Below are 27,726 nucleotides of genomic sequence, written 5' to 3'. Positions count from 1 at the left end.
GCTGTCCACGAAGGACACACTTAGGCTATAGAGCCCATTGTGATACCATATATGTGTTTTACCACTTTTCTGCTGATAATTTCATTTATCAGCTCCTCAATTTCAGAGGCTGAGTGCACCTCCTGCATGCATATACCATGCACTACACCAGCCCATCACAACTATCGTTGGATGGGTAAGGATGTAATAATTGGAAATGTTTTGACTTAAAATAATAATTAAAGGACAGTAATCTGAATAATTTTGTAATCTGTATAAATATGAGATTATTATCTTTATTTTGAAACGTAATTTCAATTTGTGTGGCAAATGATGTAATTTTATGCTTGCAAATAAGCAGGTATATATAACTATAAATGGAAGTGAAAATATACAATAACAATCAAAATTAATGAATTGACTTTACAATCATTATATGCACATTATCGAAGTAATAAAATGGTTCCTCAAGGCTATATTTACAAATTAAAAATCTTAGCATATGTCACACCTGTATTTAGAATAATAATTATTTCTTTAGAAAGGCTTTAAAATTTTAAACAGTTAAGCATATTCAACACACTCAACGTTTAGGCCATACATTGCACCACATCTTTTTTAAGAGCTACCAAGATGAGGATAAGGAAGAGATGACGACTCACCTTCTCTGTCAATGCCGAGATCTTGTTGTGTTGTGAAGTCCGTTGACGTCGAAACACTGTCTAACTATTACATATCATAACCGACTCTATGGTCCTATGGCCCAAGTGTGTCTCATTCCGGAACAGTGAGACACAATTTAGTATAAAATAGAAAGAAAGAAAAAAAGTGTCAAATCACTTGATCTTAGAAAAGGCTTACCATTCATTCATATAGAAATCGGTTCAGAAAATGAGCAATAGTTGATAACGGCTTATTCAATGACATTCAAGCTTGGGCGAAAACCGTAAACCAGGCTTGAGTGATAGTCAGGAACCAAGATGCGAAAACCGGAAAGAAATTCGTTCAATGTTGTTATACAAGACCGGACTAGTGGTTGTTTTCAGGCTTGAACTTTTGCTCAACAATATCCACATACGCTTGAACAAATGTTAGATGGGTACTTATTTTCATTATAGGTAGCCTTGCAAGTGTGTTAAAAAAAAGTAAACTATCGTTCCAATAACCAAATCAATATAAAAATATAAAATACATTTTTTAATGTGTCTTCAAATAATTTTAACCGCAAGAACAAAATTATTACAAAATTCTTCTACGTGCAACCGTTATTTAAGTTTTTTTTTTTTTTTTTATTGAACATACAATTGCTATAAATAATACAAATCAATAAATTTTTTTAAAGAACATTACGTTTAGAATGAGATAGAAATAAAAATTATAACATGTTTACGAACATTATGAAAAGTTTAAGTCACCTGATTACATGTCGTAAAAATAAAGTTTGATATTTTCAATATATTAAATGTCAAATAAACATTTTGTAAATAAAAACTATTTTCTTCATTTAATTTATAATTTAGATTAAAACTTTTTCAATAAGATATTAGATTTCAGCTTAGTTTTGCTCTTATAATATCGTAAGATCGTAGAAGATCACCGTAGGGATGAATACAAAGTGCAGTTTTACAAAAATTCGAATGACTTCAAATAAAATATACTAGAAATTTGAAAACTTTTTATCAAAAAGACTTCTAGCTGCTGTAATATGTCGTCGATGTTCTACTATGTTCTGTAAAATATGATAGGCATTTAGTGGCAAAATTATTTCAAATGTTTTGCAAATTACGTCTATGAAATTTGGTTTACGTTTTAATGTGCTTCGCGCCACTATATGGGGTCAAGCAGAAACAGATTATTGTCAAAAGTCTACATAATTTTTCATAGAGCTCTTAGTTGCAGGAACGAAGCAATGAAGTTCGAAAAATTTGAACAGTAAATCAGATTTGAATGCGGTTTTCGAAATTTTGTGAACTAAATTGATTTATAAGAAGTTAAAAATATGCAATTTGCATAAATAATATGCATTTTAAATTAAACGTAAATATACAAAATTCCCAATTCGATTAAAAGTGATGATCATGATTCCAAATTCATTACTCGCGAGTTATTGGGAACGCTGAGCACGAATATCACGACAGAATTGATCTCCGAGGTACCTGGCGCCCAGGATATCTCGAGTACTTTGGGTACCCCGGGCACCTCAGGCACCAGGTTCCCGAAATCTCCAGGACACGACGGGGATACCGTTTTCCTTGGAAGTACCTGGTTCCAAGGAAAACGGTATCCCCGTCGTGGAGACCAATTTTGAAGCGATATTTGTGTTCAACATCTCGGGTACTTTGGGCACCCCAAAATCTCCAGGAGACGACGGGGATACCGTTTTCCTTGGAACCAGGTACCTTTGAAGCGATATTTGTGTTCAACGACCCTAAAAACTCTCGAGTTTGGAATCATTTTCATTACTATTAACAGAATTGTGAATTTAGTTTATTTACGGATAATTTAAAATGCATATTATTTATGCAAATTGCCAAATCGAATGTCCAAAACCGCATTCAAATCCAACTAACTGTTCAAATTTTTCGAATTTTAACCCTTTTTAGTGTTTTGTTTCTGCTACAATCTCCATTGAGATATTTCTCACAAATATTTGTCTAACAAACTCGCATAAAATAGTTGTGTCCACTTAGCTATGATTTCAGTGTGCTAGATTATTGAGGCTATGAGCCGATAATTGTAGAATTGTTAGAATAAGTAATTGTGCTGAATTTAATAACTTTTTTTGTATTTTCGTGGTACACCAAGTAATGAGACTAACTCACATGATATGGAATGCAAAAATTTTAATCACTTTAGTGTGACTTGTCACTCGAAAAGAAAAAAAAAACTGTTACTAAGTGTTGTATGTATACATAAATGAATACTGCAAATTGAATTAATTATATTTCATATATTTATTTTTCTTTGTATTAGTGTGTAAACTAATGAAGCCTACAAATATGTTTATTATTTCTTTTATTTTTATGACATAAATGTAAACAAAATCATTGCATTGTGCTGGAAATATTGCAAAACAGTGTGTATATGTTTTACGATTCATAATTATATATAACGAACATCCTTAGGCGATTAAAATAAAAATGATTCTTTTTAGTTTATTAACTGTAGGCTTATTCGTTGGTTGCAAAATATACATGGCGCCAGAGCGAAGAAATTTGTGAGCTAAATCTATGTGGTTTTTAGAAATAGTGTTCTAGCGTTTACTTAAAAAAAATCATATATTATTTAGTTGGACTTTTGGCACCAGCTGTAAGGCATTTTATCATCTTGGCTTATTGAGATTAGCTAGTGTTTTTTTGTTCTTGTTTACTTAAATGACTTGGTTCTTCGGATTCCCAGGTCCTTCTTTTTCCATTGTTAGGGTTTTCACTTTATTTTGATGTAAGATGAGATTTTCAGCAATCAACTGAAAACAAAGTCAAATTAACAGAAAAATCCGAAAAATTTCATTTTCCACAACGCAACCTCCGGAAAATCAGAAAAACGACATGGTATGACTTCGATATCATGATGAGAATCAAATTTTTGTTTAAAAAAAGCGTTGTAACTTGAACATTTTTCAAAAGATTTTCATAATCCGTATAATTTTGTACTCGAAATAGAATGTACTTTGACAATAACTTGATAATTACTGAGAAAATGGTTGTTCTTGAGGATTTATTACATAAGAATAACGTCAAACTGTAAAAACATGAAAAAAGTGGGTAAATCATAGATAACTTTTATAAAATGTCCTAATTTTCTTTGTAGAAAGTATAAATAAATATATATATATTCCGAAAGCTCAATGTTTCTCGTTTTTAAAACCGTTCAGCAATCGAAAATCAATTAAAAATTGACGGAGTACCAATTGTTAAAGTGCACGGAGTACACGAAAAACGGTTTAAAAAGTAATGAAAAACTCGTGGTATTAAAAAATGTCATTATTTAACTTTATATATGAAATAAAATTTTATCAAGGTGACCTACATCAATGTAATGATCGGGGTACCGGTTAAATATTTTATAAACATACAGGTTACTTAAATATTTTAAAAGTTACATCAACATCTGGATAATATTTGTTATTATTATTTATATTTTTTTAATAACATTATTCCAAAACGTTGAATGTAAGACGTTACCACACAACGAAGTGTTGATTTAAGAATTACAACATTTAATAAAGCAGATGTTTCGACTACGTCATTAATACATATTACTGATCTAATCTATTTATTATTCTTAATTAGCATTTAATAAGAATTTTATTAAGTGCAGACTTCAAAATTATTTAACAAATGCCTGAGTCAATAAAATTCGAGATACTGTTAATATTTTTTCACCGTCAGATCACTGGGAAAAGAAAATAGAAGTATATTTTGTGTTCTGGTTTTCTAGGCGGCTACTAAAAATTTGGCTATTGTAGCTAAGCTAGAGTTGCAGTTGTCCGGAGTTCGCGTTATATTGATACAGCTTCGCTGATTATTACTGATGTTTCCAAGAAAAACTTAGTGGCTGAGAACGCTCAGAATCTCAAAATATCATAACCAACTTCCAACTTTTACCAATGATAAAAATTAACAGTAAGGTTAACTGATAAAATTAGCATTGTATAAGCAAAACGAAGTAACCCATTAAATTTGTGAAGGGTTTATGTAGTTTTATGTCACGAACTCTAGACGTCGTCGACATCGTAACTTCTATCAAAACCAAATCCTACAAAACTTCCTTCCACATGCTAGTCGTTTCCATTTTTCTTTTTTCCACTTAAATCATGAAAATAATGCAATGAAATTCCATGAAATTAATTCTTCTAATATTTAAACAAATGAGAAGAATCGAAAAATACATAATCAAAGCCACGCATACAGAATATTTCTAATAGCTTTTGCTATAGTAACATATTATACGAAAACGCGACTATACTGAATATTCGATTTACATCTAGGCATATAAATATCACGAGTATGACAGAGTATATGCGTTAAGCAATGTATCTAAGTAAGAGGTATTATAGGTGTTATATGAAAGTGTAAAAGTGACTTGTATCGTGGCTTATCTGTTGTAGTTCATCTATTCAACTAAGATACTCCCACTCTCCTTGTGATATTTATATGCCTAGAAGTAAATCGAACATTCTGTATATATATGCGAAAAAGTCAGCAGCAGCCAGGTATCTACATATCTTATCTTAAATCTAACCTCTCAGTCACTACTCTTGTTTGTTAGTGGTTCATTTATTAATGTAATAATATGTCCGCGTCTTATTTTACGGGTATTAAGTGAGTTTCACTTAAAAATTTCCGCACTGGTGCAAAAATATTATTTTTCTACTTACCGAGAATAAATATGCATTTTACAGAATGCATATACTATGTGTGTACAAGAAAGGATATTGTATTTACACGCTTCATAGATTTTTCGTTGCAGGATGTAATAAAACTAGTAGGGAAACAAGTTTGTTTTGATAAATGAAAATTCTCATATAGATTAAAATAATAAGAGAGAATGCGGAAATCAAAATAATACATTTTTATACATCATATTCCAGCTATATTAAAATACTTTACTTCATAATGATTTTAAGTAGTATCATGCAGTGACAATTTTATAAGACATTACTTATTCATCAAACGATCATATTTATTTAATTTTTCTATATTATTAATGGATAAATTATATTATCGCGTGTTTTTCTTAAATAGATATAATTAAATGTGTTGAGATAATAATAGTTATGTTATGAATTTTGTACAGTCATTTAGTGTTTCATGTGTTATGCTTTTTTCCTCACTATTTGATGTTTTCTTTTAGGTAGAAATATTTCAAGTTCATTGACATCCAATACACTGCATCCCTTTACGTTCTCTTATTGACACGAAAAAATATCATGTTAGCGTCAGTTAACCTTATCTCTGCCACTTTCCTCGAAATAAAGTTTTATTCTTGTTAGACAAAAAGTTGGATGGGAAAAACAGGCATATTTTATAATACACTCATCTTGAAAAAGTTCATAAAGTTTAAGGATATTTACATATTGTTACCATGGGACAGCCTTTTTTACAAGAACAGCTACTACAGTCGCTAGAAAAGTCATGAAAAGACTAACAAGAAATTCAGATCAGTTCCTAACTTTTTTGACCCGTAGAATTGATTTTTATTTAAAATAAAATCATCAAAAATCTTCGACTCTACGAGCAAAAAAATTGGGCATTTATGTCCTGTTTAGTGTCTAGAGTAACGGCTACTAATTAACTAAAAAATTTGTGGTGTAAAATTTTTGTTTTTCACTAATGAATGATTTAGAAATCTTCCTTAGAACTTCTTTTTTTGCATTTTGTTACAGAAGTGATTTAAGTTATATTAGGACTGTTAATTGGAGTATCTTTCATTGAGATTTATCTTGAGTTGGAACGTCTTAAAATTTAGAAGTCGTTGAGATAATTAAAAGTAGGCGTCCTTTGATATTATTAAAATCATAGTTATTTAATAAACAATTGAATACTTCCTTATATTGTAATAAAACTACTCATTCTTTTATCAATTTAAAGGCACTTAGGTTGAATTTCCTGTCATTCTATTCATATTTGATTTTGCATACCTCAAATCTTCATATATAAAAAAACCGTTATCGATGGATTTGATCCTTTGGTTGGAACATGTATAGTTTTTTCTAACTCTATCATTAAAACAGATGTATAGACTACAATATTTCCCATACCAACATTTTCCACGTGAAATACGACACCAGGACACCATCATGTTGAAAAAGATGCTCCTATATGTAAAAGTAAGTTTAAACACTATCATGGCGTTAGTTTATCGCGGTACATGGTGAATATATGAATGTCAAACTCCTTGGTGTCTCACCTCTGCACCAGAAAATATGTACGGCGTTGGTTGATACTAACTCTGCATAAGTATTCAAAGCTAATTACATAAATGCCGAATAGAAATAAATCGCGTAGAAAATTTACCAAAAGTAATTTATTTCTGTACTGCATTTATGTAATTCGCTTTTAATACTTATGCAGAGTTAGTATAATACATATTTGCAGGTACAGTAGTAACACATCAAGAGACATCATGGTTCCTGGTGGGTCATTTCACCCGAAAAATTTCATGGCCTTGTAGTCTAGTAGTTTAAGGCTGGAAGTTTTGGGGTAAATCGGACTTAAAGCATGGAGGAATGGCAAAAGAGTGAAATAATACAAACTTTAGACCTGAAGAAGATGCTTGCGGATCACAGAGTTGGAGAGTACTGCCACATTCAAACGAGAATGAATACCAAAAGATGAAACTGATGCAGAAATTCATTAGGGAATGTATAAGATAAAATTTTTAACATATTAAAACTTTTACCGTACAAGTAAAACTGTTACCTAGTTACCTACTACAAATATATTAACCGGTTATGATATAAAATTTATATAAAAAAATTGAAAATTATAAAAGTAAGAGCAATTTCAACCCACATATAAACAAATAAATATTCATTTTTATAATAAATTTAATGAAAGTAATAAAAAGTTTCAATGGAACACTTAATATGATTTTACGTGCTATAAGTTATAATAAACTTATTTATTACAATAAGAATTCGACATTTATTAATACTAATCAATTCCAGTACCATTTTGTTAAATCATTAAATCATCATACACAGATCGCTGTATTATCTGTCCGTCGAAAAGATCCAGACAATAGTACATAAGTTACAAAGATCCATAAATTCATTCTTTAAGATACATACAAATAAAATGCAATAGGCGTGCTATTTTAAATTTGTATTGGCTGGTAGTATTCGCCAACAGTCTTTAAATAAATTACTTCAGTAGAATTTCGAAAAGTTAAAACCCAAGGGAGGGATAATTAGATTATTTGAGTCAACGAGCTTTTAGCTTACTAAGGGTTTAATTTAAGGAGTTTTTAATGGTTCATATCTTTACTTAGTGAACTTTATTTATGTTTTTTAAATTATCAATAAAAATATAGATGCTTTAAGTTATTGAGGTCGCCAAAACATTACTTGAAGTAACTGAGGTTTTATCTCCAAATTATTTGAATTATTCGTGTAAGTTATCGATACTTTATATTTTCAATAAAAGAGGTTTTAGCCTCAAATAAATTTATTAATATACAGAAGTTTGTACTTTAACGAGTCTTAAGTTATCGAGATTATCCTGTATTTAGTTTTTGTTGGCAGATAAAAAAAAACTCCAGCGCAATTGGCACTTGATAGTCTGCTAGGGTTGGAAGATTAAGACTTTTAGTAGTACCATAAAAGTTTTTCCGGAAACGATTCCTAAAAGAGTTTTTGACTAACTCCATTAGAAGGTATGACAATCCCCTTCTCCCCAAGTCATTGCTTGAAATCTGTTTAGCTGAAATTGAAATATTCTTAATAGGAAACATTTTTGATTCCTTTGGAATTTATGAAATTTTTTGATATTCTTGCAATCGGCGATCATCCAAGGCAGTATAAATGTACCTCCCTCAGTTATTGGCATAACTGAAAAAAGCTCACAGGTGTCTTTTGAGTTTTTCTCCTACCTTCTGTTCAAATGTTTCAGTTTCGACTCAAAGGCAATTTTGAGAATATTTGACTTGACATTTTTTATATATTTCAATTTTATTTAATAATTTTATTAACAGCCGTCACTTTTATCAAAACTGATTTTTGCTTGTGTACTGAACTAAGGATTATTACAATCGTTCACACCCGATTTATTATATTACTTTCCAGAAACTTTTTTTTTCAGAAACGTGCTATGCAATCTTAAAAATAAATAATAATTGTATTTTATAATTTTTAAATGCCACACATATTTTTAATTTAAAATCGAACAATACAAATTAATCAGTCTATTGTTATTTGTTATTTATGATGATAACGCCAATATATAAATATAAATTTTATATGGATATCAGTAAAGATAATCGATTAAAAACATTTAACAGAGTTATATTTTGTTATTTTCAATATATGTCAAGCTGTGAATTTATATTGAATTTTTCATTCAATAAAAACAATTAACGTTTTTTATTCCATCGTAGAATATTCTAAAAGATGTTATTACAACATTTTATTATATAGTGTAAGAATCAGCGGTCGATTCTTATAAAGTTACTCCCTGTTGATATGAAGGTTCTGTAAATCAAGAAAACTTATGCAATTTCTGTATTAATATCATGAATTTTAAAGGTCAGGAAGCTCGGTTCCACTATAACTTTCTGCAACCGAGACAAACGATCACAGCAGAATCGTATTGTGAGGAAATCGACGAACTTGTCAAGTATCATCCTCCGAAAATTAATCGAATTGATCGCCCAAGTTCTGTCTCACTAAACATACTCTTCAGATTTCTCGTCAATCGACTACTACCTTTTCAAGCACTTTGATAACTTTCTCACCGGAAGAACCTTCGCCAATCAAGACCAGTCAAAAACCTTCGTCGATTTCATCAAATCAAGAGAACTCAATTTTGATGGGCACGAAATTAATCGATTTGTGTTACGTTGGAAAAAATGCACTGATTCAAAACGCGTATATTTCGATTAAATTGAATACGTATTCATTGAGATATTACAGTTTACAGTAGACTCATAAAAACGGCCAACAATGTTACAATCGAAATCGATGTAACGACACGTTTTTGAATAATTTTTATGGATTTTCTACTACTCCAGCGGGGTTGTATTTTCAAAAAACATATTCATTCTGAGAATCCCTGAATTCATTTTAAATAGTTTTCGCGTGAAAATGTTGATATTTTAGATTTCAAAAGAAATATACGCGAATTACGATGATAATATGAAAAATAGACAATTGGATTTATACGACAACGCTTAACGTTGAGAAACGTCAGTAATTGATTTTAATAAATCAAGTAAACAACATTAACAGCCCAATAATTCCATGCGCTCAAAATAATAATCATTAAATATAAATTATAAAAAAAAATTAGATTCTAAAATTATTTTGAGCATTTTCCTTGACCGAGTATATCATACGTCAGACAACATAATTTTAATGGAAGTGTAATATTACATTACATCGCGTCGACTGAAAATAATTTCATAATCGATTGTAAATTATATATTTACAAAATTATATCAATATTGATATTTTAATAAATAAATATAGGTTTGTACTTTTAATAAGTGAAATTTCATTTTTATTTTCTTACTAATAGTACTCCAACTATATACAAAATAATTACCACACCTATTCGTTTTTGAATATAAAAAAAAAAAATCAAAACGTATTTGTTGATGTTTTTCACTTCTGTTTACTGCTACAATAAGTACGTTTTCAGCGTTATCATCTTCTCAGTACCACAACCCATACCGTGATTTACTTTTAAATATTCTATACCGTTCTCACCAGGCATGGGCAAACATGTCTTAGAGAAGTACCTCATACTTCTGTATCTAAAATACGAGTAAGACAGTGACAACAACCTAACCAGTGATATACAAAAATAAGAGTAAGACAACTTTTTTTTTCTACCTATCTCATTACTATAGGAGAAACTGAGATTGGTAGAAGAGTCGTATACCCGTCTCGCTTCCACCTTTATAAGCAATCCGAACTTGGATAAAGAGACACACAATAAAGTTTATGGCACACAATAAAGTTATAACAATGGTGACTTCGACTTAAAATAACTCGCCCATGTCTGGCTTTGACACAGAAAGTATTTCCATTTCTTATGTTAATCACGCATCTCTTTCTATCTTGCGTTAGTTTATCCATTTAGATTTTAGACTATCTCTCTTTTTTGTACAATATTATCGCCGATGAGTTATTTCTACAAGAGATTGTCTCGAATTATATTTTGATATTTGACACTGTAGGTGAGCACTAAGAATGGATATTTCAAAACTCCTAATATGTTGAAAAGAGTAACATGGGCTACATTTTATGCTCAAAAAAATAAGGGTTTCGCACAAAAAGATTAAAACTCATGAAATTGTGAACAAATGAGATGATAAGTGAAGATAAGGAAAGTGGAGGTTATAACGTATTAGTCTTTCTTCTTAAAATTGAACTAGTCTAATGAAGTAACCTGGTAACTGCTAGTGATTTATAAAAGAACCAAACTAAAGGTGCCTGATTTACCGTACTATGCAAAGCGTACAATCTGATGCCTTGTTTTCTATTCGAGACAAGCGTACCGTTTTAATTTTGTTTATTTGAAGTATCATTAAATGTGCGGAGTCACTCAGATAATTTAATTTGTTTTAATTACCCACTAAAGATACTCTTCTTACAACATTTCTTCGATTTTGAATTTGAAAAAGTATCTAAGTATCTGTTTATATTTTTTAAAGTATTTCTATATAATTAACCACTGTTTTACTTTCTCTTATACGGAATATTTTTCACTTTACAAAAAATTAATTTTCATTTTTAATTGAAAAAGATTTCCATTTGATGTGAAATGATTAATTGAAAGATCTATGAAAGATTTCTTTCTTAATAGACTTCCGGGTAATGGTAAAAATTAATGCTATGATAAAAAGAAAACGGTGAAAGTTTTTAGGATCATTTAGTAAAAAATAAAATATCTATCTTTTGTGGATTCATACTTTTGAATAGAACATATTACAAAAATAATGATCCAGGGGCTAGTCATCGAGAAGTAATTTCAGTACGATTAAAACAACTAATTACGGACTTTCTTTTTAACTCATCATTTTCGAACAGTTGTTCACGATAATCATTATATAGTTTTCGTTATAATTTCTCGATAGTTCCAAATGGCCGCAATACTTGCAAAGTAGTTTCCTTTATGAAATTTTATTTGTTAACTTCCCAGCATACAGAGTTGCCGGAATTTTCAGCATATCTTTATGTTTCATGACCAGGACAATGCATTAACTCCACTTTCAGATTGATATATTCAAAATGTGTTGAAGATAACCAAAAGTGGCGAGAAAAAATTGGGATGTTGGTGGGAGGACCAAAATAAAACTTGAATTTTACTTGAAGTATAGTAGAAATCGCTTAAATAATAATTTATCCCATTTCTGGTATTCCGGTATTGATCTCAGTTCGTCTTGTATAGAAACCGGGCATTTAACCTCTAACCTACATATTTTTCCTCCTGTACAAGAATTAATATATCGATGTTTTAGGCAATTACGGCAAGTTATTTTCATCGCAACGATCGCACTCACATGAACGCTGACACAAAAATTCACTCAATTTTTCTGTGTTCAATAGATATACTATCATATTACTCCAGTTAAATCAGCACATATATATTTTGAAACGAATATTATATTTGAAATAATTCTGCAAAACAAGGAAGGTAGATATAATATTAAATAACCTTGAAGTAATAAATACGAAGGCCTAGTGTTTGACCTTATTCATCACCCTATATTTGACATTCAAAGTGTCGTAAAGAAGCATACTTGTGACATTTTAACAATAGAAAAAACATTTGATTCAAAAAGTTAATGATAATTTTAGTATAAAAGAATAAACACGGGTAGCGTCGTTTCTAGCTAGCATTTCCTTTTTCATATACTTGTGTGATGGTTGTAAATTAGAATACAGAATGGGCTTGAAGTTGTGTAAGTGTACTTCAGACTCTCATCACCTGGAATAATAGATCATATGAAAATTCGTGGCCAACAAATTCAAGTTTATTTAAATAATTGCTTTAGGCTAAAAAGAAGTTTTTTCTATCCACCGACTAGTTTTGGCGAAATCTAGGAAAATCTATCATTCATCTACCGTTTTCCTATAAGATCAATGTTAAATATGCCTACTATTGAAGTCATTTATTCATTTAATAATCAGGCAACCCCCCTCCCCTAAAATTTTCAGAATTGATGTAGACTAAGTCCAACTTCATATAAAAATAATCAAGCCTTTTATCCAAAATTGCGCTGGCGCTCGTACATCCTTAAAAACATTCACGTGAGAAAATTTATTCCACTTTTAAAGTAACAATTGCAACCCATTGTTTGCATTTTATACCATATTTTGTACTGAATATCGATAGTACGTACTGTAGACACGGTTCAACAGAATAAAATAAATATTTTACCAGTATTCCTGATTCCTGGAGTAAGCTCATCTCTATGATCATCATTAGAATCGTCGCAAGAAACTTAATTTTGAGACAAAGCGAGAGAAATTGCCGAAACTCGAAATCGGAGTTGAAATACCAATTGTAGTACTGACACTGAAATACCATAATCATTTCATGTTAAAAACTGTGTTTGTTTCGCTTTAAAAAAAATTTGGAATTCGATTAAAAAATTTGAACATCGAAATTCGATATTCGGCTTCGGAATATCGTATGGATGAGAGCAGGAAAAGAAGATTCTCATCTGGTCTTAAAGCAAACCTTATTATTGCTTTGAAGTTTACCATGTGAGATAAAATATGTCTCCAATTGAGATACTTTTTGTAGTTACTTATTAAGAGGTTCAAAAGTTCGAAATAAAAATTACGGAAGCTGGAACGTTATTAACAAAAAATGGAAAAATACTTCCACAGTATTTTCTATATCTACAAAAAAAAAACATGAATTTTCTTCTAATTTTCTTTCGTGACATGTATACAGAAAAAAAACCCAATGTAATATTCTTGTTGTCATAATGCCTTTTACTTGTATAGTGTAACACGCTTGCGCAATATACATTATCACCATACACAGTTTATTTGAAAATGTTCACGAGTATGATATGTTTTTTGGATCAATAAATGTCAGAGGCGTGTACTACCCCAATAAACACAGCTTGCCACTACCAACATTTCATAACATTCGTAGAAGAAAAATATATTTATTTATAAAAAAAAAAATGTATAATTTCTTTTTAATTGAAGCATCGAACAACATCGTTAATAAAACATTGAAAGTCAATAATATACCAAGAAAACAAATTATTATCCAGTCATTATTTATTGACTTTTGATAAGATTATTAAAATACAGGGTAATCTAATACGTTTGAATAATAATTCACGGTTTATATAATATGAATATATGATATTTAATACCGTGATGGATTAACGCGATTAAAGAATTATATGTTCCAGATGTGATTTCAAATCTTGTCTTCATTATAAATATTTTCTACTTTGACAATGGAATAAAAATAGAATTGTTATAGTGAACGCTTTTAAAATGCTTAAATTTAAAAAAAAAAAAAACTTGGATTTGAATCAGAAAGTAACGAAATACATTAAAATAAATAAGTTGATAGCCTTGGTTTTTTCAAAAGTTTTACTTCAACAAATTAAAAACACCATTCTTCATGAATTTGGCAGCTGAATATTTTCCGAAAAATGCGATACAAGTTTATTTTGCAAACAACATATATTTCCATAAAAAATGGTGATGATTTGTCGAAAAGCATCCTAGCTAGAAAATCTAAATGCTGAGTTCTGAGAAAAAATGATGTTACCGAGGACCTGTCGGTGAAGTCTGAAACAGGATTCGGGACATATCAATGCCATTGATCGATGACTATATGACAATATCGATGAAGGCATAATGATAACGATAGGAAAAATATGGCATGGTCGATATGACAGAAAACAACAAATCATAGAAGCAACCACTCTCAGTTCACAGAAAATGTAATCAGGAAGAAGAAACTATATATTTTAAGACAAAATTCTAAAACAGCCTGGAAGCAAGGATGCAAATGGCAATTGACAAAATAATGATCTTTGTTAAAATTGGGAAAACTCCAAAGCGAAGGTTTAAATAAGTTAAAGGAAGGAATAATAAATAATATCAACACTGGCTGAGATCTTCAACCTAAACAAGCCAAATGTTTCAAAGCTCAAACGCATGGAAAACAGACTAGAAGGTTTTGTAATTTTAGAATTATTTAATGACACATTCAGATAGAGGTATCGTTCAGTTTTAATCGATTTCGTCTTATTATCGGAGGTGACTGACGTTTATTTACTTCGGCATTTAATAATTTATGACTAAACAACAATTGTCAACAACTTTCTGGCATCAATAGCAACCTGACATACTTTAGTTTCGACTGGAATTAAATTATTCCAGCCCAATACTTTATCCTTAAGTAATGCACGACAATGAGTAATTTTCTGCATTCCTAAGACACTAACGCATATGATAGTGCATATAACGGTACGTTTTATTAACATAGATAGCTAGCGTTAATGAAATACTGATGAGAAAATATTTACATTTGATGGTAATTTGTACCAGTTACTAAAGTCTGTAAAATTATAGCGATATTTGGATTGGCTTTAACTTCATTGCTTTACTTAATTTCTTTTATCCAGGCGGATTGATATCAGCATCAACATCTAGTCAGCAAACACAAACATACACCGTAATCTCAGTTTCAGTTCAAGCCATCGTCAAAATCTATCTCCAACACATCCATATAGAGCTCATGCCAATTTTTAGAGTATAAATCATTTGGTTTTCATGTCTCACTTATCTCATAATACCTATATTTTTTTAGTATATTTCCAAGAATCGTTAATAATAAAAAACATGGCCATCGAAGCTGTATTGAAGTTAACAGTGGCGTTCATTATGCTTCTATTATGTAATGCAATTCTTTTTAAAATGAGTCATAAGATATTGTACCAAGATTTATATTTTAAGATAAATTCTTTAGTACGAAGGACTTAATCACATTATTAATAATCAAGACCAATTCACAAAAGTACGATACCATTTTGTTTTTTGCGAGATTCTTATCATTTTTCGACCTCTACGGCCTATAGATTCCAATGTTGGTTTATAGGCAATACGAGTCATTTACCTCTTCTTTCAATTAATTCAAGCCAAAATCTTCAGATTTTATTACATTCTCATAATCTTCTCATAGGACCTAGTCAACGGTATGTCAAGAAATGAGCAAAATTTTGGTTTTGCAAATTTTAAAATTGGCAAGACCAAAGCTTGGCTCATCACTAGTTAGATATTTTCTTTCTTTCTTGAGTGTTATTTCTATTTCTTCTTGATTTAATACAGTTCTCAAATTTCTTCAATCATAATTTTATAAATCCAGTTTATATTTAGAATGTGTTAGAAGTCTTTGTTCATGAATATGCTTTTCGTGTCTTGTGTCTTGTCAAACCTTATTCAATTTCAATTCTTATAATTCTTCTACAAACGATTATACGTACATAAACACAAGGGTCGATATTACCAAATACCGATTTAAGAAGGGTTAGTCAGAGGTCACATTTAAAAAAGATCCTATTTGCATAGGGTAGATACACTTGCATTTATTCAACTAAGATAGATCACTTTTTATTTGTTTATTTTTATAAACAATATTTTTATACAAATATTTTTAAATTAAGTAAATAAAAAAGCTTGAAAACTTACTGGCATTCGTTCATAATTTCCTCTTGTGTACGTATTTGTACGGGTGCTAAATTTTCCACCGATTCTTCATAATTACCAAAACACTTAGTGATTTTATCATCAAATGTATTCACCAAATCCTCTAATGAACCAGAAAATGTTTCAGTAAAATTATCAGCTTCGGATGCTGTATCACCACCAGTTGTACCGTTTTGTTTTATTGATGATGATAACAATTGATTATTTTTATCATTTTGTTGTTGTTGTTGTTGTTCATTATCATTGATTAATAAATCATCATCATTAATAATTTTATTATTAATATTATTTAAATAAATTGTATCATCTGATGAATCTTTTAATTTTAAATTATTATAATTTAATATATTATTTAATGAATTATTATCATCGTTTTGTTGTTGTTTTAATTGTGTCACAACTGTATTATTTGATTGAAATTCAACGGAACCCCATTCATCGGTTTCCTCAAATTGAGCTAATGGTGCCTCAAATTTGAGCTCAGCTATTTTGCTGGCCATGTCCCTCATGATTTTAAAACAAACTACACTCGCAACAAACGGATTCCCAGCAACCACAACTAACCCAATAAAATATCACACGATGTATTTTTTTTAAATCAAACACCACACATGATACTTCTCCACTTGCACTCACAATAATGTAATTGATTGCTCTCGTTCGATGTTTCTTGCCCTGTACTGTGCTCTCTCTGCCTGCTCGCGCTACACACACACAAACTCTGTGTTTCTTCAAATACACAATTCTATGCCACGGTCAATCGTATACCAACCACATCCACATTATGAGTGTGTGTTTGAGTCAAAGTGTGTTGGTGTTCCCTGTATTGTGAGTGCTTGGTGCCTTCTCTACACATGTATGTTTCCCTTGTGATAGTGTGTGTGTCTACAATATATACAAAGCAGTGGCGCTACACGTATTTTATTTTAATTCGATTGATGAGTAATGGTGGATTCAACAGAAAAAATGGATTGATAGAATGCAGTCAGATTTTTGAATTTGAAAAATAGATATAGCCCTTTATTTGGGTAGTTTTGAAAAAGCAAAAGTATCATTTATGGTAAAACTTTAATCAGCTACGAAAATGAGCTATTTTTATTCCTAAAAGGGATAAAACTTATCATTCAAGTGTTTGTGGGTCTAAGTGCAGCATGTTTACAAGTCTTAGGGCACATAACTTTTTTCTTCTTTCTGGCTTACCACGATGATAATGCTCCATATATACTATAGGGAATCCCTATAGTATATATGGAGCAAAAAAATGCTATAAGATTCAGGAAAAACATTTATGGAAACCTCCCAACTACGTATACACGACGATCTTGATAGCGATAGGACCGATGAGAGGCTATCAAGATCCAGGTCTTTGAAGGTGGCCAATGGCTATATGATGTTTGAAAATTTGGAGAAAAGTTTCGATGTACATATACTATCAAGAATAAAGTTTCAACTTGTAATCGAAGAACACGATACGTCCATATATGGCGATGTTTCTGTAATTCCAAAGGGAGCTGGCTTAGGTGTCTACTCAGTCGTATGCGACATTATATACTACAGTCGAAAATCTATGTTATAAAGTAGGCAGCCATGCTATTAAGTATGTGTAACAGGTCATTCATTCATTATTTCAAAGATCACAAGATGAAAGATAGTGTTTAGTTATCGAGAAGTGTTGTATTGTATATGCGATGGTTAAGTGTGATTACGTTGAGTTCTCAGCCACAGAGATGTGACGGGAATCATGGGAGCAAACTGGAGAGGCCTGGAAAATCGCAACAAAGAATACCACAGGGAGATTTTAGACACACCACTGCCAGTGATCAAATGTCTCAAGAAGATACCATGGTTGAAATTTCAGAGAAAAGTCAGAAGAAATATATAACAGAATCCAGATGATTGTATATCAGTAGAAAAAAGAACTATAAGAAGAGCAGAAGAGCTTAGTCTGCATAACCTAAAGTGATAGCGGAAAATTGTACCATTGAAATCACCTGAAAAAATTGAAGTTTGCAAATGACAACTTCTGCGAGGAATCCAAAGCCGAATAAGAAAAAAGAGCCCTTCCATCTAATCTAATATCCAGCCTTTATCCTTTATTTGAACTGAAGTTCAAAATTATTGTATGTTTATTCATTCAAGTTTACAACATAATTTTTTTTAAATTGATGTACGCTACTGGTACAACTTATAAATATTGCGCGTGCGTCATTCCCCTCTTGTATAACACACACGCGCTGATTTGCAATACTACTACTATAGGGATTGTTGTAAATATGTGTATCCAGGTTTAGAACTGCACTTTTTATATTTATGTGTGTCACACAAAATATATTATTATTACGCATTACCAAAATTTAAAATTTTTTCTTATTTGGTGCTTATATTACAATAGAAGTAATGACCTCTTTGTTATATTACCCCTAAAACCAATTATATGGGTAGTCTAAATGTATACAATGCATTCAATTTCTATAATAAACGTATCAAGTATCTATAAAAAAAGAAATTGTTTATAATATTGCATTGTTGTGCATCAAGGTATATTATTTACGGTGATCCACTGAGCATGCGTTGAAAATTCGAATGTGGTGTAATGCTAGCAGTTAGTCATTCCTGGTGTCCTAATTATTTTGAGAAACATGACCATTTTGGCTTCGTTGGGAATTTTCTTCTTCGATTGATATTACTTATTTTGTTCATTATATTTTCGAATTTTTTGAAGAAAAAAAATGTTTAATCGGTTCAAAGTGCTAAATGAAAAGGGATCCTCGTCTTCGCGCAAATACAGTGGAACTTGAATAAGTGGGACCTGGATAAGTGAGAAACCTCCATAACTGGAACACATGCTGTGGTCCCAACACTTGGGCACTGAATTGCCTCTGTTAGTGGGACGAAGCAAACTTCTATATCAGGGACTCGTTTTTTCGATTTTGTCGTCATAGTTACGTCTATAACTGAGACAGCGAGTGAATTTTATATGAATTAACCTCTCTAACTGAGATAACATCGTTTTGTTTGTTTGTTTACCTAATTATTTTTATTCTACCCGCAAATTCCGCACTTAACTAATTTTAAACCTGAAGTTTTAGTTTTGCTTTAGTATCATACGGATGTTTTTTTGAAACATGCTGAAACGAAGGTTCAAATCTTTGGGCATTTTGTTCAGAGAGGCCAACCTTGGAAAAAATAAAGTTCAATTTTAAAGCACACAGTTTAATTTAACTGGTTTGATCTTTTAATTCTATTTTAAAATGACTACTAAGCTCAAAACCACACTTTGAAGTTCTCAAGATTGCAAAGACATTATAACCGTGTTTCTCAAAATGGTCGATATAACCCTTTTATGAGCACTAGACCACTGGGTCGGTTAATCTAATTTGTATTTCAAGTGGGTGATAGACGACATAAAGTTGAGAACATTTGCATTACAACTTTAAAGCTGGCGTTAAATATCCTTGCGATTATTTAGAGATTAAGTATCAATAGAATAAGAAACATTTGCAGGAGTCTCGAAAGACTATTGTGAAACTCACACATGCTCTCGGTATTAGCTTTGTCTTGGTCCATAGAAGTAATCTTGATTTGCTATAACAAGAACAATACTTATTTTGCTCATCTCTTCATGAAGAGTCTTGCAATTTTGAAAAACACTTTTTATTTGTTCCTGTTATTTTTGGGCATCCTCAGACACCATTTTGTTCAAATGAGCTGAAAATCGATTTCTAAGGTGTTTCACTAGTCTGATATATATTACAAAGCTGATTTCATCAATTTGGAATTCGAATTTTATAAATTTGTACGTAGGTTGACTTGTTTTTGGAGGTTTTTCAACTTTCCAACCCTTTACCCTTTTTTATACCAAGAAATCATCGTTTTTTGTTTTTTATAGGATTTCTGCATCTTTAGCTAGAGACTTGAAAATTATGTTAGTTGAGTTATTTTATTTAAATACTTCATGTTTTCAAAAACACAAAATTACAAAAATTCCTTGCTAATAAAAAGCATCTTACAATGAGAAATATTAAATGAGAGTGAAATATGACTTTCGTGATAAGTTAAAGCAAGGAAGACTAAACTAAATTTACCATTTTACTGTTTATTAAAATTTTTAGCTATAATTATTATATATCGAAAGCTACAGTTTTTCTCTGAATCATTAACATCTAAGTATTTTCTAAAATAATGAAATTACTGTCTTCCAAATTATCTGAAAAAATAAACAATATTTAAGTTTGGTTTTATTGAACTTAATTTTAATTGCTACCAAAATTGTTAATTTGTGCATGGAATATATTTTAAATTATATTTCCAGAAAAAAATCCCTCGAGTATTATATTCGTTTTAAAACTTTACTTATATATATTTAAATAGATATCCCCAAGAGAAAGTAACATTTTAGTTAGAAATTTTTTTAATTTTTTTCGTTTAGAATCGTACTTCCTTCAAAGAGGCGGTTGCAAAATTTCCAGGATATCTGTTATATTGGTGATTCCAGCTTAAAATTATAGACATTTCAATTGAGAACTAGAGGACCTATTTCGAATTTTTCAAAAACTTATATTAGATAATATAAAAGGTATTGCAAAATAAAGGTCATGGAAATCCGAAACTCGTAGCGCAACTTAAATCAAATAACATTATAATACAAAAACATTTAACCTGCATAATTTTGGAAGCGGTGTCAAACTAAATTGATTTAAGAAGCATCGATAAATAGTTAAAGAATGTGTTTGAAACTACAAACTTTTAGTACACTAAAACGTAAAAAATAAATTTTTGCTTGTGGCACCTTATATATGACATTGTTCAAGATGGATTAGAATGGATGTTAACTATAATCAATTGCCATGATTCCAAATGCCTGATTAATTCAAATCAGAGCGCTTTGACCTTTTTTGAGCTTTTTTGCTGTTTTATATGTATAAAGGTGCCTGAAGAAAAAAATAGTTTTTACTTACGATAACAAATGAAAAAGTTGCATGATCTTACCGATAGGCCTTGTAAAACTATTAATGCAGCATTTTTTAATTTATCCAAGAATTTTAATGCTTTTTTCTTGTGTTCTTCGTGTTTTTCGTGTTCTCCTAGTATGCCATTTTTTGGAGAATCTTGTCCAGATGGATTTTTCACTACCGTGGGGTCATTACCTATAATTGGTACTAGCAATGTTTTAGGTATGTTTTGTTCTACTGATCCAGAAGGTTTGTTTACTGTTTCTTGTTGCTTAGGTATGGCAGGTTTATTCGCCGATACAGGCACCGGAGGTGAATCTTCTATCACTTCTACTACGGGCTTAACATTTTCCGCTGACCCAGCAGGTTTTATCTGACTATTTTCTCCCACTGGTCCAGATGGTTTATTTACTATTACTGGTTCGCTAGGCTTATTTGCTATCACAGGTATTGGAGGTATATTTTCCACAGCAGGGAGTAAAGGTTTATTTTCTACCACTGGTTCACGCGGTTTGTTTACTATCGTAGGCTCTTTGGCTACCGCAAGAGATGAATCAGGTTTTTGTACCTTATCTACTATCTCAGGATGTACGTCAGGGGAATTGTGTCCTTCTGCATTCTATAAATTATAAAGCACAATACTCCTTTAACAATTTAAATTGTTGCTAATTCCTTCTATTATGCATTATTGTATGTTATTACAGAAGGTATTATTAATTCACTATGCGTTTTAGTAAAGTAAATCGCAACCAGACGCCTATATCGTACAGTGGTTGTATGAAAATTTTTAGGTGATATGGATCAAAATAATTTCTACAAAGCCGGGATTTTATACCATGTGTATATGAAATATATCATAGTATAATAAGTTTAGTCCCAAGTTTGAAACGCTTAAAATATTAATGCTACCAAAAAATTTCGGTATATGTGTTCATAGATTCAATTAATTAGTCCATTTTAGGTTATCTGTCAGTCTGTCCGTCCGTAAGCAGGATAACTCAAAAACGAAAAGAGATATCAAACATTCTTCCAGCAAGATTTTGCTGCTCTCGGATGCGAACTTATAGCCTACAATAATTCTATTTGGGATAAAATATTATATCATTCAATGTCATTTATTCTGTAAATATGATACAATGTATACACAATGAGTTGTACATTACACGAAAGTATTGCAAGTTGTCTAATATTTAGTGTGTTTTACATACGTGCTCTACTACGTCGATAAATGATTGTGGAATTTTTCTGTGAGTCAATGATTCGAAGGATCTTAAAAAATGCGATAACTGAAAGAAAGTAGATTTTATAATGTAAACGAATGTCCGTGAAAAATTCGATAAATATTTCTTATCGATAAAAACCAATTAAATTTATAAATATCCTTGTACTAAGTTCATAAAAAGTATTAATGCAACATATATAAGGTATTTCTTCACAGTGGAAAATCTAAAATTTTAAAGTTGGTGTATGGGGTACTTTGTATTGGTATAATTGTTAGGAAATGAAATTTTAAGAAGAAAAATATTAGAAAATTTTTGATTCAATTTATTATAAATGATATGCTTCATTAATTAGAAAAAAATTAATGAAATTAATGAGTCAGTAATTGCGACCTATTTGAGTCATATTTTTGTTTCTATAAAACATTTTTAGTCCGCTTTAGATTATTAAATTGGATTGTTTGTCTAAATAATTTGGCTAATGAGTACGTCATTGTTATCTTAGTACTTATTTAGAGTGCACTTTTAACTTAGCATTTGCAAAAAAAAAAAAAAAAAATCAATTAAATACCAAAAATTGTTTCAAACAAAAGTTTGATCATTCGAAGGCCTCGATCAATTCCAAAAGCATATTTATTTTTAGGTAGATCAGTTCTAGGATAAATGGTGGAAAATTTCATTTTTTTAAATGGAACCCTATATGTTTTGTAGGTAATTCGTATTTTATTGGGAAAAAGATAACATTTACTAGAAAAAAAATTTTTTTTCATGCATATTTGTTGTGATCTGATCTAAAAATAACAGATATTTTTATTGATTTTTTATGAGAGAACTGTTGTTTTTTAAGAAAATTCGTAGAATGTGAAGAAGTGTTTTTAAACAAAAAATTTTTGGGAATTTTTTCAAATTTCTTTTACACATTTATTGCAAGTGTCAAGTTAAAAAAGACATCTCTTTATAAAAAAAATAAATTTACTTACTTGTCGATTCTGAGGATAACTGTGAATCGCTGAAAATGCACATAAAAAGAATATGCAAATAGAAATATAATTAAACATTCTGCCTTACTTTAATTACACATCAATGTCTTACTGGCAAATAAGTTCATATAATAAAAACTCTAGTTTTTGTACTTTTAATATTTTGAAATAAAATAAAAAATTTGTGCAAATTATTTTAGGATTTTGTATTTTTCGTATACGATATATGTATAAATGGTTCTTGTAAATCAAATATGTATTAAAAATATATGTCATATATTTGAAGATAGGCATACTTCTACGGCCAGCAGGATAACTTTCAGGAAGTTGCGATCACTTGCGCTACGTAGATTTTATAAAGCACAAGATGTATTTTTTAAAAGGAGGGCAATAATTTTATATCTATATCCAATAATTTTGACAATAGCCTACGATTATATTTGTGACAAAACTAATGTATAAATTTTTGAACTGATAATATTGAAACCTCATTATCAATAAAAACAGGTACCTTAATTAAAACCAATTTCGTTGACAATTTCGATAAAAAACATAAAAAAGATTAAAAACAAACGATTGCTTTAAACGTATATTATGTAAAAAGTAGTTCCGCTTACAATTAATTTTTTTATACGAAACCATTTTTCATTTCTTTAACTAATAAATACGAGTTTATCAAATTAATTCAAAGAAAATTACCATTGTTATATATAGTTCTGGGACGTCGTAAGGTCGTCAGAACGTCGTAAGACACACTTAACTTCAAAAGGCCATTAATTCTTTAAATTTAATTTTGTTTTGAAATCGCTATGAGTAGGATAATTACCCATTCATTGGAAATACATATTTTATAGACATGTCATATTTAAATGATTCTAGAACTGAAAAAAAAAACTAAATAAAAAAAGTGTTGCTGGGCTATGTAAGGAATATAGTTACCAAAGAAAATTTTAATCACATTAAGAAAATCTGTCTTGATTTTGGTTTCAAAAAAACTGCAAGACATCACTTACCTACTCAGCTAAGCCAAGACCAAAATTCTACCACAAAACATTGCTTTTATTTGCCACCTGTACTATATGGAATGTTTGTTAGTACAATTACGCTTTTAGTAATATAGGCAACTTTTCATACTTATCATAAATAATAGTAGTATAACTGAATTGTTGAATTCATATAATGAAGAGTAAATTATTCGGTTATTATTTAATTCAATTAGAGAAATATTTGTTTTGCAATAAATTCTGAAATTGAAGAGTTGGAAAATAATTTGTAATTTTTGAGGTATTTCTTTCCCAGCAGTGCTAATACAATTAATCTATGAAACGGAAGACAAAATTGCTATCAGAAAACAAAAAATACATTACTATAAAAGAGAATAAGCCAAGAAACATAGCGTTTTTAGTTTACGGCTAATTAATGGCTAAGTTAACCTGAAAAATTCGCAAAAAAAAGGTTTTCTTATGAAAAAGTAGACGTCCAATGCAAAAAAATTTAAAAGTTATAAATTGCAAAATACCTATCGGTTGTAATCTGGTATAAGTCTAATTTAAATGCGTAGATAGGTGCCGAGAAAACTTGAACAAATGAGCGAAAATAGTCATTTTTAAATTTTTTAATAAGTGGTTTTCTTATTCGATTTTAAAGTTGATATTTGGTTAAGTTATGAGTAATAGGTTGACAAACCTCCAATATTTTTTAGAAAAAAATTTTGAAAATTGTTCTAAATATAGAATTTTTTGGAAAAAACACCTTTTGTAAAAACTTTCAACTTTCTTCTTAGTTGGGGGATTATAGTAGACCGGTTTTTTTAGGGCTTAATCTCTTCGTTTGGACTTCTATCATGATATAAAAATTGCAAGTGAAATTTTTTAATTTTTGATGCCGAATGCCAAAAAGGATTTTGAAAAAAGTACATTTTTTTTGGATGCAGAAACACTCGATTTTAACGAGATCATAGCCGCCGTTTCACCAAAGATAATAATGTCGTTTTTAATTGCAATTATCTCATGTTAGGAGCGTGATTGACATTTAATTTTAACAGCGTAATCATTAGGCTTTTAATTAGGTACTTATATTAATAGTTCTGATAATTTCTTTATATTTTGCGTGATCCAACTACCTTAATGTAGATTTTTTGAAATTAAATATAGGTATACTGAACCACTTAGTGATTGATTTGTTATTTCGTAATTATTTTTATTTTTTGTTTAAACTAAATGACATGTAGGGTTTAACAGATTATTAGAAACTAGCTTTTGCCCATAGCTTCGCTCGTGATAATGATTCATTTCAATGTATTCCATAAATGATTCATTTAATGAATCGTTGTTTCATTTATAGAACCCATTTTAAAGACTTAGAGAACCAACTTTACTTACATCACCTTGGAAAACAACACGGCATTCGTCCATGGAGTTCGCTATGCTCCTTTAAAGAATGAAATCAAAAAGTGATAGAGTACTTTTCTGTCAATCGCTTGTGATAATGGTTCATTTAGTCATTCATTTGGAGATCCAACCTTTACCTTACTTATCGTCTCTATATACTGCAATATACACAATGTCAACTTTGAAGACCCAAATGCTACCCTTCAACCCGCCTCTTTTCGTCTAGTCCGCCCCTTAAAGGTCAACTTTACTCAACCATGAGCACAAAGGTCTCAAACCATGAGCACAAATGTCAATTTGTATAATCCTCCCTTGAATGATAAAGTTTCATATAAATTTTAACCTCACGATCAGCGGTATAGACTGTGCAATGATCCGTCAGTCAGTCAGTCAGGACAAAGCATTTTATATATATATATATATATATATATAGATAAAGGCATTTATTTAACAAAAAAAATTAAACATTATTATACCTAAGATGTTTATAAATTGAGAAAACCATCTACAGTCACGTAAAATTTAATTTAGCATATTTAAACTATTTATGGATAAATGCGATCAGGGGCAGACTGCAATGCGCAGAAAAGATAAGTATAAAGTCGAAAATATATTGAAAATATTATTTCGAAATATTTGGATCGATTTTAATCCGTATCTCAAAAACTATTCGACCAGTCAAAATTACTTTATATTCTGAATTTTATCGAATTTGGGGTTACCCCTTTAAAAAAATCGAGAAAATCGAAAAAAAAAATTTTGTTTTGGAATTTGATGAAACTCGGTAAATGGGGTAATTTTGATCCAAAAAGTATAAAAATCAGTTTATTTTAATGATTGGATGAAGAGTTTCTGAGATATCACAATATTTGGATCGATTTTAGTCCGTATCTCAAAAACTATTCGACCAGTCTTCAAATGCACCCGATTTTTGTATTTTTTGGGTCAAAATTACCTTATATACTGAGTTTTATCAAAATTGGAAATACAAAAAATTTCTCGATTTTTTGCAATTTTTTTAAGGGGTTTCCCTTCGAAAAATCGAGAAAAACGAAAAAAAAAAATTTGTTTTGGAATTTGATGAAACTCGGTGGATATGGTAATTTTGATCCAAAAATTATAAAAATCAGGTTATTTTAATGATTGAATGCAGAGTTTTGTGAGATATCTCAATATTTGGATCGATTTTAGTCCGTATCTCAAAAACTATTCGACCAGTCGTCAAATGCACCCGATTTTTATAATCGTCAAATGCACCCGACCCTTATTATATTGGTAAATAATTGAAAATTTTGAAATAATTTATTTTCAAAAAAATTCATTGCCTATCTAGGAATTTTATAATGCTTAATGACTCTTCACTTCAAATAAATAAAAAATACTAGGTTTTTGTTTTTTAAAACATAATTTTTACATAAAAAAAATTGAAACTGATTTTATTAAAAATATTTTATTTACAAATAATTTACATAATCGAAATACTTTAGAAACCTAATAAAACAATTTAAAAGTAGAAACTAATAGAAAAATATATTTTTATATTCTACGTGCAAATTTAGAAAGTTCTTTCAAGAAATATACAACTTTAAAATTAGGTTTTTGCTTGTTATTCAACCATTGAGGTGGAGATAAAAGAAAGAGAGTGAAAATTGATCAGCCATATACTAAGAAAATCAGATGGATCATAGAAAAAGATAGGAACTGGTGAAGGATATTCCTGTGCAGCCTAGCCTCCAGAAGGAATTAATGATATTTTTAATTAACTGGCACCCAGGTACTAATAAAAGG

General features: G+C 30.1%; 2 protein-coding genes across 3 annotated transcripts in view; both read right to left on the bottom strand.

The window, feature by feature from the left end:
• Nucleotides 1-16,658, bottom strand: part of LOC123293235 (fasciculation and elongation protein zeta-2) — a 63,149-nt gene extending 46,491 nt beyond the window's left edge. Inside the window, exon 1 of the mRNA XM_044873985.1 lies at nt 16,379-16,658. Coding sequence (XP_044729920.1) covers nt 16,379-16,392 — 14 coding nt within the window. The 5' untranslated portion in view covers nt 16,393-16,658. The remainder of the gene's footprint in view (nt 1-16,378) is intronic.
• A 3,884-nt stretch (nt 16,659-20,542) lies between these two features.
• LOC123293791 (sporozoite surface protein 2-like) lies at nt 20,543-23,675 on the bottom strand. 2 transcript variants are annotated; one of them, XM_044874702.1, is made up of 4 exons: nt 23,549-23,668; nt 22,557-22,634; nt 21,386-21,967; nt 20,543-20,603 (listed from the first exon to the last, which is right to left on the bottom strand). In XM_044874702.1, exons 1-4 carry the CDS (start codon nt 23,624-23,626, stop codon nt 20,571-20,573), a joined length of 771 nt encoding a protein of 256 aa, XP_044730637.1. In that variant the 5' UTR covers nt 23,627-23,668; the 3' UTR covers nt 20,543-20,570. The 2 variants fall into 2 exon arrangements, with proteins under 2 accessions (XP_044730637.1, XP_044730638.1); XM_044874703.1 differs by lacking the exon at nt 22,557-22,634 and having other exon boundaries at nt 23,549-23,675.
• Nucleotides 23,676-27,726: the final 4,051 nt, after the last annotated feature.

The sequence above is a fragment of the Chrysoperla carnea genome, chromosome 2 (genome assembly GCF_905475395.1).
Source record: "Chrysoperla carnea chromosome 2, inChrCarn1.1, whole genome shotgun sequence".
In the NCBI taxonomy this organism is placed as follows: Eukaryota; Metazoa; Arthropoda; class Insecta; order Neuroptera; family Chrysopidae; genus Chrysoperla; species Chrysoperla carnea.
Note: the sequence above shows the minus strand (reverse complement) of the source record. Positions and strands in the feature narration are given on the sequence as shown.

What these genes read in the sequence shown, in the direction of transcription:
- LOC123293791 (XM_044874702.1), bottom strand. Translation starts at nt 23,626, where the DNA reads ATGTTTAATTATATTTCTATTTGCATATTCTTTTTATGTGCATTTTCA. An exon ending in TTATCGACGTAGTAGAGCAC is followed by an intron (nt 21,968 to 22,556) that starts GTATGTAAAACA and finishes TATAATTTATAG; the next exon opens with AATGCAGAAGGACACAATTC. An exon ending in TAGTTTTACAAGGCCTATCG is followed by an intron (nt 20,604 to 21,385) that starts GTAAGATCATGC and finishes TTATTTTTTCAG; the next exon opens with ATAATTTGGAAGACAGTAAT.